This window comes from Molossus molossus, unplaced genomic scaffold (assembly GCF_014108415.1).
Source record: "Molossus molossus isolate mMolMol1 unplaced genomic scaffold, mMolMol1.p scaffold_m16_p_6, whole genome shotgun sequence".
NCBI classification, from domain to species: Eukaryota; Metazoa; Chordata; class Mammalia; order Chiroptera; family Molossidae; genus Molossus; species Molossus molossus.
Window position 1 is genome coordinate 76,710,488 of NW_023425399.1, and position 12,626 is coordinate 76,723,113.

The 12,626-nt window shown below is 38.9% G+C and overlaps 1 protein-coding gene across 1 annotated transcript in view; it reads left to right on the plus strand.

Annotated features, from left to right (window-relative positions):
- Positions 1–12,626, plus strand: part of TTC39C (tetratricopeptide repeat domain 39C) — a 105,200-nt gene that overhangs the window by 45,383 nt on the left and 47,191 nt on the right. The window contains exon 2 of the mRNA XM_036245668.1: positions 10,952–11,000. Coding sequence (XP_036101561.1) covers positions 10,952–11,000 — 49 coding nt within the window. The remainder of the gene's footprint in view (positions 1–10,951; positions 11,001–12,626) is intronic.

Sequence of the window (12,626 nt, forward strand, 5' to 3'; positions counted from 1 at the left end):
AGTAAGGTAATTCCTTCAAATAGCAAGACAGTGTTTGGTTCTATTTGATGTTTTACTGGCCTTCTTTTTTAAAATTTTTATTTTGAAAGGGGTGCATTTAAAATCTTATATATACTAGTTATATAGGTAATATAAAAAGCAATGCTCAAATCATTTTCTTTTTTTTCTCTATCCTTACCTGAGGATTTTTTTTTTTTTTTTTTTTTTTTACAGAGAGGAAGAGAAGAGGAGAGAGAGAGAAACATCAATGTGAGAGAAAAACATTGATCGGTTTCCTCCCATACCCACCTCTACTGGGGATCGTACCTGCAACCTTTTTGGTGTACAGGATGATGCTCCAACTAACTGAGCCACCCAGCCGGGGCCATTTGCATTTGTATTTGAAAAACAATCAAAGACTGTCTGGAGGAGTAACTTCACATAAGTGTCTGTCTTCTATTAGGGCAATTTCTTTTTTTAGTCTTGTGTTAATGGTACCCTGGGCCACAGCTGGGCATAGCTAGGCCTCAGCTTGTCACTCAGTGAATAACTCACTCCCTCGTAGCCAGCTTTTGCTGTTAAATTGCCCCATTATTCTGTTTGGGTGGCTGGATAATATATTCTCTTGAGAAATTGTATCAAGGCAACAACTAAACCACAGGAAGTATTTAGAACAAGTAAATTGATTTAAATGATGCATTTTTCTGTCTAAAATTAGGTGTCTAAGTGTAGGGGGACTGTCTGGTGACACTGAGGCAGAGATGATTAGTGCAGTTTTAGTCATGACTATTTATCTCCCACACACACACACACATTTGCCACTGAAAAAAATCACCTTTAATGTTACTATTTCTCACAATACTCATTTTTTTATTATTCATATATATTGGAAATAGCGTACACAGAATTTTTGCTTTTACATTAAACTTGGTCAGGCATTTTTCTAGGGCATAATATTTCATCTGATGAATTTATGAAGCGTTCATTCTGTTGTAGACTTTTTTCCATTTTCAAAATTTTAAATTTAAATTTTAAAGTTTACTCTATTAACCATTTTTAAGAATACAGTTCAGGCCCTGGCCAGTTTGGCTCAGTGATTAGAGTGTCATCCTGTGGACCAAAGAGTAGCGGGTTTGATTCCAGCCAAGGGCACATACCTCAGTTGTGGTTCGTCCCCAGCCCTGGTCAGGGTCGTGCAGGAGGCAACCAATCGATTTGTCCCTTTCACATCGATGTTTCTCTCTCTCTCTCCTCCCCTCCCACTCTATCTGAAGATATTTGAGAAAATATCCTCAGGCGAGAATTAAAAAAAAAAAAAGAATACTGTTCAGTAGTGTTAAGTACATTCACATTGTTGCGCAGCCATTCTCCAGAACTATTTTAACATCTTGCACAACTAAAACTCTGTACCCCTTAAACAATGACTCCTCAACCACCATTCTGCATCCTGTCACCCTAAATTTGATTACTCTAGGTATAGCAGATAAGTGGAATCATGCAGTCCTTTTCCTTTTGTGACTGGTTTATTCATCAAGGTTCACCCATGTTAAAACATAATGTCAGAACTTCCTTTTTAAGGCTGAATAATATTCCGTTGTTTGTACTGGGTGGGCAAAAGGAGATTTACACTTGTGAGTACTCGAAACACAGAGTTTATTCTTATATGAGTATGTATTAGTTATTGTATTTCCCAGATGAAAAACTATAAACCTACACTTGCCCACCTCAGTATATACCCCAGTTTATCTGTTCAGCCACCTACGGACGCTTGAGTTGTTTCCACCCTTTGGTTATTGTGAATAATGCTGCTAGAATATGGATGTACAAGTATCTATGGAGTTCTTGGTTTCATTTATTTTGGTATATACCCATAAGTGACATCACTGGATTATATGGTACAGTCTGTCCGCCATATCCACGGTTCCACATCCATGGATTTGGCCATCTGCAGATCGAAAATATTTGAGGGAAAAAGTGTTATGTTGTTGTTATGTGCTATATAGTTGGGCCTATGATAGTTGCATCTGTACTGAACATGTACAGACTTTTTTTCTTGTCATTATTCTCTAAACAGTACAGTATAACAATTATTTACATAGCTCTTACAGTGCATTAGGCATTATAAGTAATCTAGAGATGATTTAAAATATATGGGAGAATGTGCATAGGTTATATGCAAATACTCTGCCATTTTATATAAGAGAGTTGAATATCCTTGGATTTTGGTACCTTTGAGGGGTCTTGGAATCAATCCCCTGCAGATACCAAGGGACAACTATAACTCTATTTCTAGTTGTTGAGGCACCAGCATACTGTTTTCCATAATGGCTGCACCATTTTACACCCTACCAATAGTGTGCAGGGGTTCCCTTTTCTCCACATTCCTGCCAGCACTTGTTATTTTGGTAGTAGCCATCCTACTAGGTGTGAGGTTTTGATTTGCATTTCCCTAATGGTTAGTGGTGTTGAACATCTTTTCATGTGCTTATTGTCATTTGTATATTTTCTTTGGAGAATGTCTGTTCATGTCCTTTGTCCACTTTTTAATTGAGTTTCTTTTTTGTTGTTGAGTTGTAGTTCTTTATGTAGTCTGGATGTTAACCCCTTATCAGATAGGATTTGCAAGCATTTTCTCGCCTTTTCACTGTTGATTGTGCCCTTTGATGTGCCAGTGTTTATGTCCAATTTATCTATTTTTACTTTTGTTGCCTGTGCTTTTGGTGTCCTACCAAAGAAATCATTGCCAAATCCAATGACACGAAGCTTTTTCTCTATGTTGACATTTTTTTAAACCCAAATTTTCCCTATTCTTGATAATGTTGCAATGAATGGCTTCATGCACTTAGCCTTTTTCTTCTGTTGGCATTATTTACTTTCAGAAAGAAACATGAAATACTGAACTAGTTTTGTCCTCTTATAGCCCCCTCCCCTTTTTTTTGAGATACTGGGCAGAGCAGAAGATAGTACTTGTTCTGTTAGCAAAAGTTGTGTTTCTGAAGGCGAGGTGGAGACATCGCGAGAAGCATTCAGTAATGCCTTGCCTGGTGGGTGTATGAAGTTAACTCCCTGGGTCCTTGGGTCACAGGAAAGAAAGGCGCAGCCTCCTGTGGAGCAGCGATGGGAGAGTGTGGAATTCGCGCAGTCGTTTCTTCCGCCGGCAGGTCCGGAGGCCCAGGGCTGCAGGGAAGAGGACTGCGCGGGCTGATTGGGGTCGGGTGGCCCTGCATGGCCTTTGTAGCAAGTCCGGTCTTCTCACACTTTAAGGGGAGAAAAGCCATTTCGGAGAATTCTTCTAAGAACGCAACATTATATAAATATAGAACACTTTCAGAAAAATTAAAGAAGGGCTTAAAAAAGTCTAGCCAGCCCTGGCCGGTTTGGCTCAGTGGTTAGAGCGTCCGCCTGTGGTCCGGAGAGACCCGGGTTCGGTTCCCGCTAAGGGCACGTACCTCGGTTGCAGTTTGTCCCCGGCCCTCGTTGGTCGTGCGGGTGGCAGCCACTCGATGTGTCCCTTTCACATCGATGTTTCCCTCTCTCTCTCTTTCTCTCTTCCTCTCTCTCCCTCCCACTCTATCTGTGCAAAAAATGGAAAAAAGTGTCCTCGGGTGAGGATTAAAAAAAAAAAAAAAGTCTAGCCATTTGCTACTATGGGAGATAAAATTGCATTTGAAGAAGAATTTTCAGTTAGGGACTGTCTTGTAGTAATTATTTCATGGAAAAATATTATTTTAGAATCAAATGTACACTTGTGCTTCCACCGCTTTTCAGGAAACAATATTTCCATCAGCCCAATTTTTAATATCCTGGAGACACTTTGTTTTTAAAATTTCCATGGCAATGTAAATAAATTTAGAAATAGACGATTGCTTCTTTGTATTCACAATCGTTTTTCTACCTCTGGGAAAGTCATTATACAAAGAGAAAAAATTAGAGCCATGTTATTACTGATGGTTCCTATTCAAAAAGAAAACGATGGCAATGACCATTAGAAGCTGCCTCATCAAAGGTTCCAAAAGACATATTTTGGGGAGCTTTTTATATTGAAAAAATAGCCTAGGTCTTCCAAAGTACATAAAATTGTGTAATCAATTCCCATGTTCCAATTCACCAGCTTCAATAAGTATCAAGTCATGGCCAACCTTGTTTTATCTATATTTCTGCTCACTTTTCATTCTCTTACCTCAAATTATTTTTAAACAAATCCCAGTCAGCATATAATTTCATCTGTAAATACTTTCATACTCACCTCGAGAAAGATTCCTTAAACTTTGCCATAATACCATTGCCATACTTTAAAAAAGTAATAGAAATTTGTTAATGTAATCAAGTACCCATCAATGATTATTTATTTGATTTTTCTCTTTTTCATAAGGAAAAATTTACATGCGGTAAAGAATATGTACTTATGTAAACATCACAGTGTAGCTATTTACGTCGGTATAGAGTTATAGGATGTTTCCAGCATTCTCCCTTGGGCTCCTTCTCAGTTGATATTCCCCCAAAGTTACCACTGTTCTGACCTCTGTCATCAGAATAGTGGTTTTAAACTTCAAATAAATGGAATAAATCAGTCTGTACTCTTTTATGTCTGGCTTCTTTCACTCAACATTAAGTCCATGAGATTAATTCATGTTTTTCATTTAGAATTAATTTGTCCTTTTTCATATCTGTGAACTATTTCATTGAATGAAGTTATTTGATCCATTCTACTGTTGATGGCCATTTGAATTGTTACCAGTTTGAGAATACTATGAATAATATTGTTATTAATATACCATACATGTCTTTTGGGGACATAGTTCAATTCTGTTGTGTATGTATGCATTCAGGAATGAAGTTACTGGATCACAGAGCAGGCATGTGTTTAGCTTTAGTAGATACTGCTAAGCATCTACTACTGAGAGTTCCGGTTGCTCCACATCCTCACTAATATTTGCTCTTGTCAGTCCTTACAAATACGGCTAGTCTGATGAGAGTATAGTGGCATCTTATTTTTGTTTTAATTTGTATTTCTTTGATAATGAATGTTTTTCAGCACTTTTTTTTTAAAAAATTGTGTATTGATTTTAGAGAGGGAGCAAGAGACCAAGAGAAACATTGATTTGTTGTTCCACTTATTTATGCATTCGTTACCGATTCTTATATGTGCCCTGGCTGGAGATTGAACCTGGCATATTGGGATGATGCTCTACCAACTGGGCTACCCGACCAGGCCCCAGCACTTTCTGATATGCTCATTGACTTTTAGGTATCCTCTTTGTGAAGTGCCTATTCAAGGCTTTTGCCTTTTTTAAAAAAAAAACTGGGTTTCAGTCATTTTTTAATTAAGGCATGGGAGTTCTGTACATATTCTGGAGTTGAGCATTTTGTTGGATGTTGCAGATATCTTCTCCCAGTCTGTGATTTGCTTTTTTCACTATCTTACGAGTGAATGGCAATTATTAATTTTAATTAGGTTTGGTATCAGGTAATGTAGGTCTTAAGCTCTGTTGTTGTTCTTCAAATTTGATTTGGCCATTTGGAATATCTTGCTTTTCCATATAAATTTTAGAATTGACCTTTCAACACACACACACACACACACACACACACACACACACACACACAGTTTTTACTTGGGATTGCACTGAAGCTATAGTTCAGTTTGAGATAAATTAACATTTTAGCAATATTGAGCCTCTCGATCCTTAAGAATTATGTCTCTTTATTTAGGTGAGTGGTTCACAATCAGGGTAGAGGACATTTGGCAGTGCCTGGAGACATTTTGCTTGTCACATCTCTTGGGGATGGGAGGCTGCATGCTACTGGCATCTTGTAGGCAGAGGACAGGGATGCTGCTCAACGTCCTACAGTGTGTGAGACACCCTTCACAGCAAAACTTATCTGGCCCCAGATTCTAAGAGTGCCACTGTTGAGAAACCCTGATTTAGTTCTTTATTTTTTCTTAGAAATGTTTTGAGTTTTCAGGATAGCAATATTATACATCTTTGTTAGAGTTATCTTTAGATAATTAATATTTTGGTGCTATTGTGGATGATTTTCGTTTCATTTCCTAATTGTTGCTAATGCGTGTATATATGTGTTTAGGTATATTTTGTGTGTGTATATATATGTATGTATGTATGTATATATATTATATATATATATTATCTTGTATGTCTCTTACATGTGTTTTTATGCCTGCTGTTTCATTTTAGAAATTATTTTAGTTTCTCCCACCCCCCCATACACCTTTTTATTTTTGTTGAAGAAACTAGGATCTTTTTCCTGTAGAACTTCCCACAGCTTGGATTTTGCTCATATCAGCATGTTGGTGTTTAATGTGTTCCCCTGTCTTTATGATCATTGCTTATGTTCAGTGATTCATTAGAAGCTCCAAAATGAGATACTGTGATTAGTCTTTCATTTGTTTTTCATGTATTAGCCCAGAATATTTTTGTAAAGAGAACCCTGCCCCCCAATAATTAGTTACTCTGATTTCATAGAGAAAAGTCAGGGTGGTAAATGGTTATTCTTAAATTTTTGAATCAGTTTTCAGAATGATGAGTTGGTTCTCAAGGATTCTCCATAGGTAGTCAATGAGGGTGTTTTTTTTTTGTTTTTGTTTTTAAATTAAAATTGTGAGCTGTGGTTTAAACTTGTTTGATATTTCAGTCCATTATTATATTTACCCTCATTGATGATCAAATCGTTCCATGTTTGGCTAGTGGGAACCTCTTCAAAACCTAATATATTTTTAAAACTTTCTTCCTTTCTGCTATAACAAGATGTTCTAAGCTCTTCCTAAATATTTCTTACCCCTTTACTAAATATATTTAGAGAGGCTGCTAGGCATGCTCAGTGCTACTGGGTGGTCATTGTTTCCAGGCTTTTTAGTAGACAGAACTAGAAAATATCTATCTCTTACTGAATTTATTGGGGTGACGTTGGTTAATAAGGTCATATAGGTTTCAGATGTACAATTCTGTAATACATCGTCTGTATATTGTGTGTTCGCCACCCAAGTCAAATCTCCTTCCATCACCATTTATCCTCCCATACATTCTTCTTTAAAAACAAAATGAGTTTGCATTGATCTTCAGTGCATATTCTGGACTACAAGATTTTTAATTAACTGCATGCTTTTTCCTATGCACAGAATCCTGGGTCTCAATAAACACCACCATGCCTACACATTGCTATGAGGCTGTCGGGTTTTACCTACAAACCCGACAGCCTTATACTCTAGCAATTCCAACTTGACTGGTAAGAATATTATTATGAATAACAGATTTGAAAAATATTTACCATCTTTTGGGGTCTGTTTTTAAGACTATTTCACAATAGGGATGTCCTGTCAGATTACTGTTTCAAAAGTCTCTTGTAATAGTTCTTTGTGTAGTTATTTTACCAGTTGGATTTGCATTTAGATATGTTTAATTCATTTTACTTTTTATTTTTAGGCATTGCTTTATAAAAAATTAATTTGGTGTTCTTATGATGTGCAATATTTGCATGGTTCCAAAGTCAAACTTACAAAACAAAGTATATATAAAGAAGCTTTGTTTCACAGAGACATGAATACATGAAACAGGCTGACAGCTGTCAGAGGGGAGGGGGGAGGGGAGGGACTGGATGAAAGAAGATGAAAAGATTCACCAAAGAACACATAGGCATAACCCGTAAACACAGACAACAGTGTACTGATGGCCAGAGGGAAGACAGGATGGGGCTGGGTGGAGGTAGGCAAAGGAGGGGCAGAAAGGGGACATATGAAATAGTGTCAACACTTTTAAAAAAAAAAGTATATGAGTAACAGTGCAGAGATAATTGGTGAAATTGTTGCTGTGTACATTTGTAGAAATTGTGTCCATAAACCCTGCCATTTCAGTGGCCCTCAAATAGATTTACTTGGGCAGTCAGGTTAGCTCTGTTTTCTAACGTGTGAAAGTAAGAATATATAAAACAGATAAATTTAGGGACGATAAAATAATTGGTCCTGTGCCATTATGTCTCTTAAAAAAAAGTTTTGTTTCTATCCCTGTTGTTTTTTCCCTTTTCTACCCCTTACTCTGTAGGCTTTCATTTAAAACAAATTATGGGCCCTGGCCGGTTTGGCTCAGCGGTTGGAGCACTGGCCTGCAGACCAGAGAGTCCCAGGTTCGGTTGCCGCTAGGGGCACGTACCAAAAAAATAAAAAAATAAAACAAGTTATGGGTTATCATTATAACATTACAATATCATTGTAATTTTCAATGTCAGGAAATTCGTATAATGTGTATATCTTCCCTTCTTTTAAATAATGAGGTTTTCACCCTGTGGCTATTTCACTTGTTCACACTTCTTTTTTTGTGTATCATCTGGTATCTGGAAAGGTTTGTATCTGGGCTCTAAAATTTACCTTTATACTCAACCCCTCATGTTTGGTCATAGTTTGTTGATTTCTAACTTGAGCGTGTTGAAATGAGCTAGGAGCCTCTTACTTCTCCCAGAGCATCGGTTCTGAGTAATGATCCTTATAGTCTTTGGGAACATTTCCAGATCTCCAAAATGAATGTTTTCTGTAACAAAAAAAAGTGTGGGCCAAAATTGATTAAGATAAGGTAAATTAACATAAGGTCTCTTGAAGTATGTGTGTTAATAAAACCCAAGCAGCCCTGGCCAGTTTTGCTCAGCGGTTAGCACAGACTGAAAGATCTCCTGTTCGATTCCTGGTCAAGGGCATGTACCTGGCTGGGGGCTCAGGGTTGTGTGGGAGGCAACCAGTCGATGTGTCTCTCTCCCTCCCTCTCTTCCACTCTTATATAAAAATCAATGGAAAAATGTCCTCAGGTGAGGGTTAACAACAACAACAAAAAACAAGCAAATGAAACAAGCAAATCTTGTTAGAGAAAGTTCTTATAACACTGGATATTGTGCAGCAAGTGAGAAGACACTGCTTATTGATGAGTTCATTATAGAGTGTCTGATGTACCCAGGTGCTGCGAGGTTTACAGAGACCATGCTTTAAGGAGGAAAAAATGTTTCTGTTGAGCTGGTTTAACACTTACATATGATGGTATATGAAATGCAAAGGTGAAGGAATTAAGAAGTACAAATTGGTACAAACTGGTACAAATTGGTACAAAAAGAAGTACAAAGTTATTCAAATTGGTAGTTACAGAATAGTCACAAAGATATTAGGGAATATAGTCAATATTGTAATAACTATGTATGGGTCCAGGTGGGTACTTGAAATGTCGGGGTGAATACTTTGTAAAGTATATGGTTGACCACTACAGTGTACATCTGAAACTAATACAGACTACGAAGTACTAAGGACTGGGCTAGGGTACCATGGATGATTAATAAAACCCAATTTTTATTAATCAGAAACCTAATTTTAGTCAAGAACAAGCACATGTAGCAGCACTAGGCTGTCGTTTAAGCTTCTTTCATCTCTTAAATGGCAAAGTGTTAACATGCGAGCAAGGAAAGGGACCAGAAGGGGACAGCCATTCTATATATCAGCACTTGCTGGAGATGCGCCTGCCCCTGGGAGACAGAGTCCACGCCATTCATCCCTTCCCTGGTTCGAGTGTTGAATGTGAAGGGATGAATGACACACATGCCTGCTGTGTGTAAGGCATGATGGTGAGGGATGAGGCAGGACATAACAGTCTGGAGGGGACACTGATATGCATCCAAGTTACACATAGTTGGGGGGAGCCTGCAATGGTCTGTGTACAGCTGTGGACTGGGAAAACTAACAGCGGTTCTGGTGCGGAGTGTGGGGATGCTGAGACGTCACCTCGTGACATTAGCTGTGCTGTTCGAGCTGGGCTTATGGCTGTGAGTGCGCAACACAAGTGCATTGACCTTCCTGATTTTTTTCTTGTAGTTTTAAATATCCTATCAAGTCCTGGGGGAGGGATATAAACAGGCTGCTGTTTGAATTTGAATAGGCACCAAAAAATGGAAAATATTGTAGCAGAAGGTTAACATTCCAAATAAACTGAGTTTCTGATCCCCATTTCCCCATCCCCTTCCCCCACCCCCACCCCCACAAGTGCGCCACACTCCAGGAGGAAAATGGATGTGCGTAGCACCTGGCTCGGCAGTGCTTCCTCTACCAATTCATCCCGAGAGTGTATTTGGTCTTGCTCCCAAAGATATATGTACAAAGGTGTGCAACAGCCCTGGGTGTGTGTGTGTGTATGTACATGTGTATACATGTTAGTGTGCGTGTTCTCCCTCTCATACTCCCCTGCCCCCAAACACACACTCACTTTGGACACCAACTAAATTTTCAGTAGAAGATTGACTAAATACATTGTTCTTGCCTTTTTTGCAAATGATGACCATATACTATGTACAGAATAAACATTATTTTCCTTTAAGAAGGCAATTTTAACTTGCTTTTCCTTTTAGTGCAATTTACAGAGATTTGGTTGTGGATTTAAAGCAGAAAGTTTATATTCTTTAAATTGAATTGGTAATAATTCAATTTGGTTTCCTGTTTGGCTCACATATGAAATTGGATGATGACCGTGCATCACAGTGAGGGGTGGCTGGCTCCAGGGAAGCATTCTTAAAGTTCTTTGGAAGGGATGAGGGAATTTGCTTGGTCAGGACCAGTGGTAAACCCTTTGATCTGCTCTAAAAATGACACTTATTTTGTGTGTATAAAGTTTTGAATATGTTTTGCATTTTAAAAATGAAAATTATTCATGTTTATTTGGCCATGCGTTTGTAGATGTGGGTTTGGCTTACTGAGGCAGTCTGTCTGATAATTTGACTTTGGTTTGCCTGACTTGGAGGAAGCAGAGGCACGTTCTGTTCTGTCTTGGTAGACAGACCTGTGAACCTCCTTACATCTTAACTTTTCTCCTAGGGTAATTTAATCTGCTTGAAGACCTTACCTTCTCTCTAGTTATTAGGACTGTATCATGAGCCCGGTATAGCAAATGTTTATAAAATAAAAGTTTACAATTTTATTTTGTTTTCTTAACAGAAATCATAGCCCGTTAATGAGCTTCGGAGCCAGTTTCGTCAGTTTTCTGGTAAGTTGGCAGGGGAGAGGTACCGGCGTGGGGGAAGTGAATACGTAACATACATCTTTAGTGACCACTGGCTATATAGCTGTACTATTGTGAGAGATCTTTTTACTTTTTTTTATCCTCACCCGAGGATATTTTTCCATTTTTTGTACAGATAGAGTGGGAGGGAGAGAGAGGAAGGGAGAGAGAGAGAGAAACATCGACGTGAAGGGACACATTGAGTGGCTGCCACCTGCACGACCAACCAGGGCCGGGGACAAACTGCAACTGAGGTACGTGCCCTTAGCGGGAACCGAACCCGGGTCTCTCCAGACCGCAGGCCAGCGCTCTAACCGCTGAGCCAAACTGGCCAGGGCTCTTTTTACTTTTTTATATATCTTTATTGCTAAAAGTATTACAGATGTCCCTTCTCCCCCCCCCTCCAGTGACAAGCCCCCCGCCTTCCTTCACCACGCTGTTGTCTGTGTCCATTGGTTATGCCTACATGCATATAAGTTCTTTGGTTTTTCTCTTCCCATCCCACCACCCCCCTTCCCTCTGAGGTTAGTCAATTTGTTCCCTACTTACTTGTGTCTGGAATTTGTGAAACATCTTTTAGAGTTTAAAACTGGAGTAAAGTTTTTGCCTTTTAACCAACACCTATAAGATACCCTCTTCTCTACTAATTTAAAAAATAAAATGCTTATACTTTGCAGAGTATTCTAGTTTTTCCAACCAAAATTCATTTTAAATAAAATGAAATGGAAGGATCTTTCCAAAAATTAAAGCTGCATTATAGTAAAAAAAAAAAATCAGACTTTGAATAAATAAAAGTTTGCTATAAAATTATTGAATAAACGTGGACTGGAAGACAAGTTAAACTAGTAGAGCTAAAGTTTGTCAGTTACTGTTGCATTTTCAAATGTAATTTAATATTTAGGAATTGAGGGAATAGGTTGCAGTTAGGTATTCAAGTAAATTGGGCAATGTAGAAAATTGGATGTTTTATTTTTCAGAAACATCACATAAACTACTTTTTAAGAAACCATCATGCCCTGGCTGGTTTGGCTCAGCAGTTAGAGTGTTGACCTGTGGACCAATGAGTCGCAGGTTCAATTTCGGTGAAGGGCACGTACCTCGGTTGTGGTTCATCCCAGGCCCTGGTTGGGAGGCAGCCAGTCAGTGTGTCTCCCACATCGATGCCTGCCCCCGCCCCCCCTTGGGTGAGGATTTTAAAAAATAATAAAAACCATCATAGAATTGTAACAGCAAAAAGAAAAGTCATGCCCTGGTTTGGCTCAGCGGTTAGAGCGTCGGCCTGCGGTCCAGAGAGACCCGGGTTCGGTTCCCGCTAAGGGCACGTACCTCGGTTTCAGTTTGTCCCCGGCCCTGGTTGGTCATGCGGGTGGCAACCACTCGATGTGTCCCTTTCACGTCGATGTCTGTCTCTCTCTCTCTCTCTCTCTCTCTCTCTCTCTCTCTCCCCCTTCCGTCCTCCCAGTCTACCTGAACAAAAAATTGAAAAATGTCCTCGGGTAAGAATAAAAAAAAAAGAAAAGTCATGAGTAGAGACCAGCAGAAGTAAAATAGAAGAAGCATTTAGATCCCAAATTTAGAAAGATGTCAGCAAACAGGTGTGCTGTCTGCACC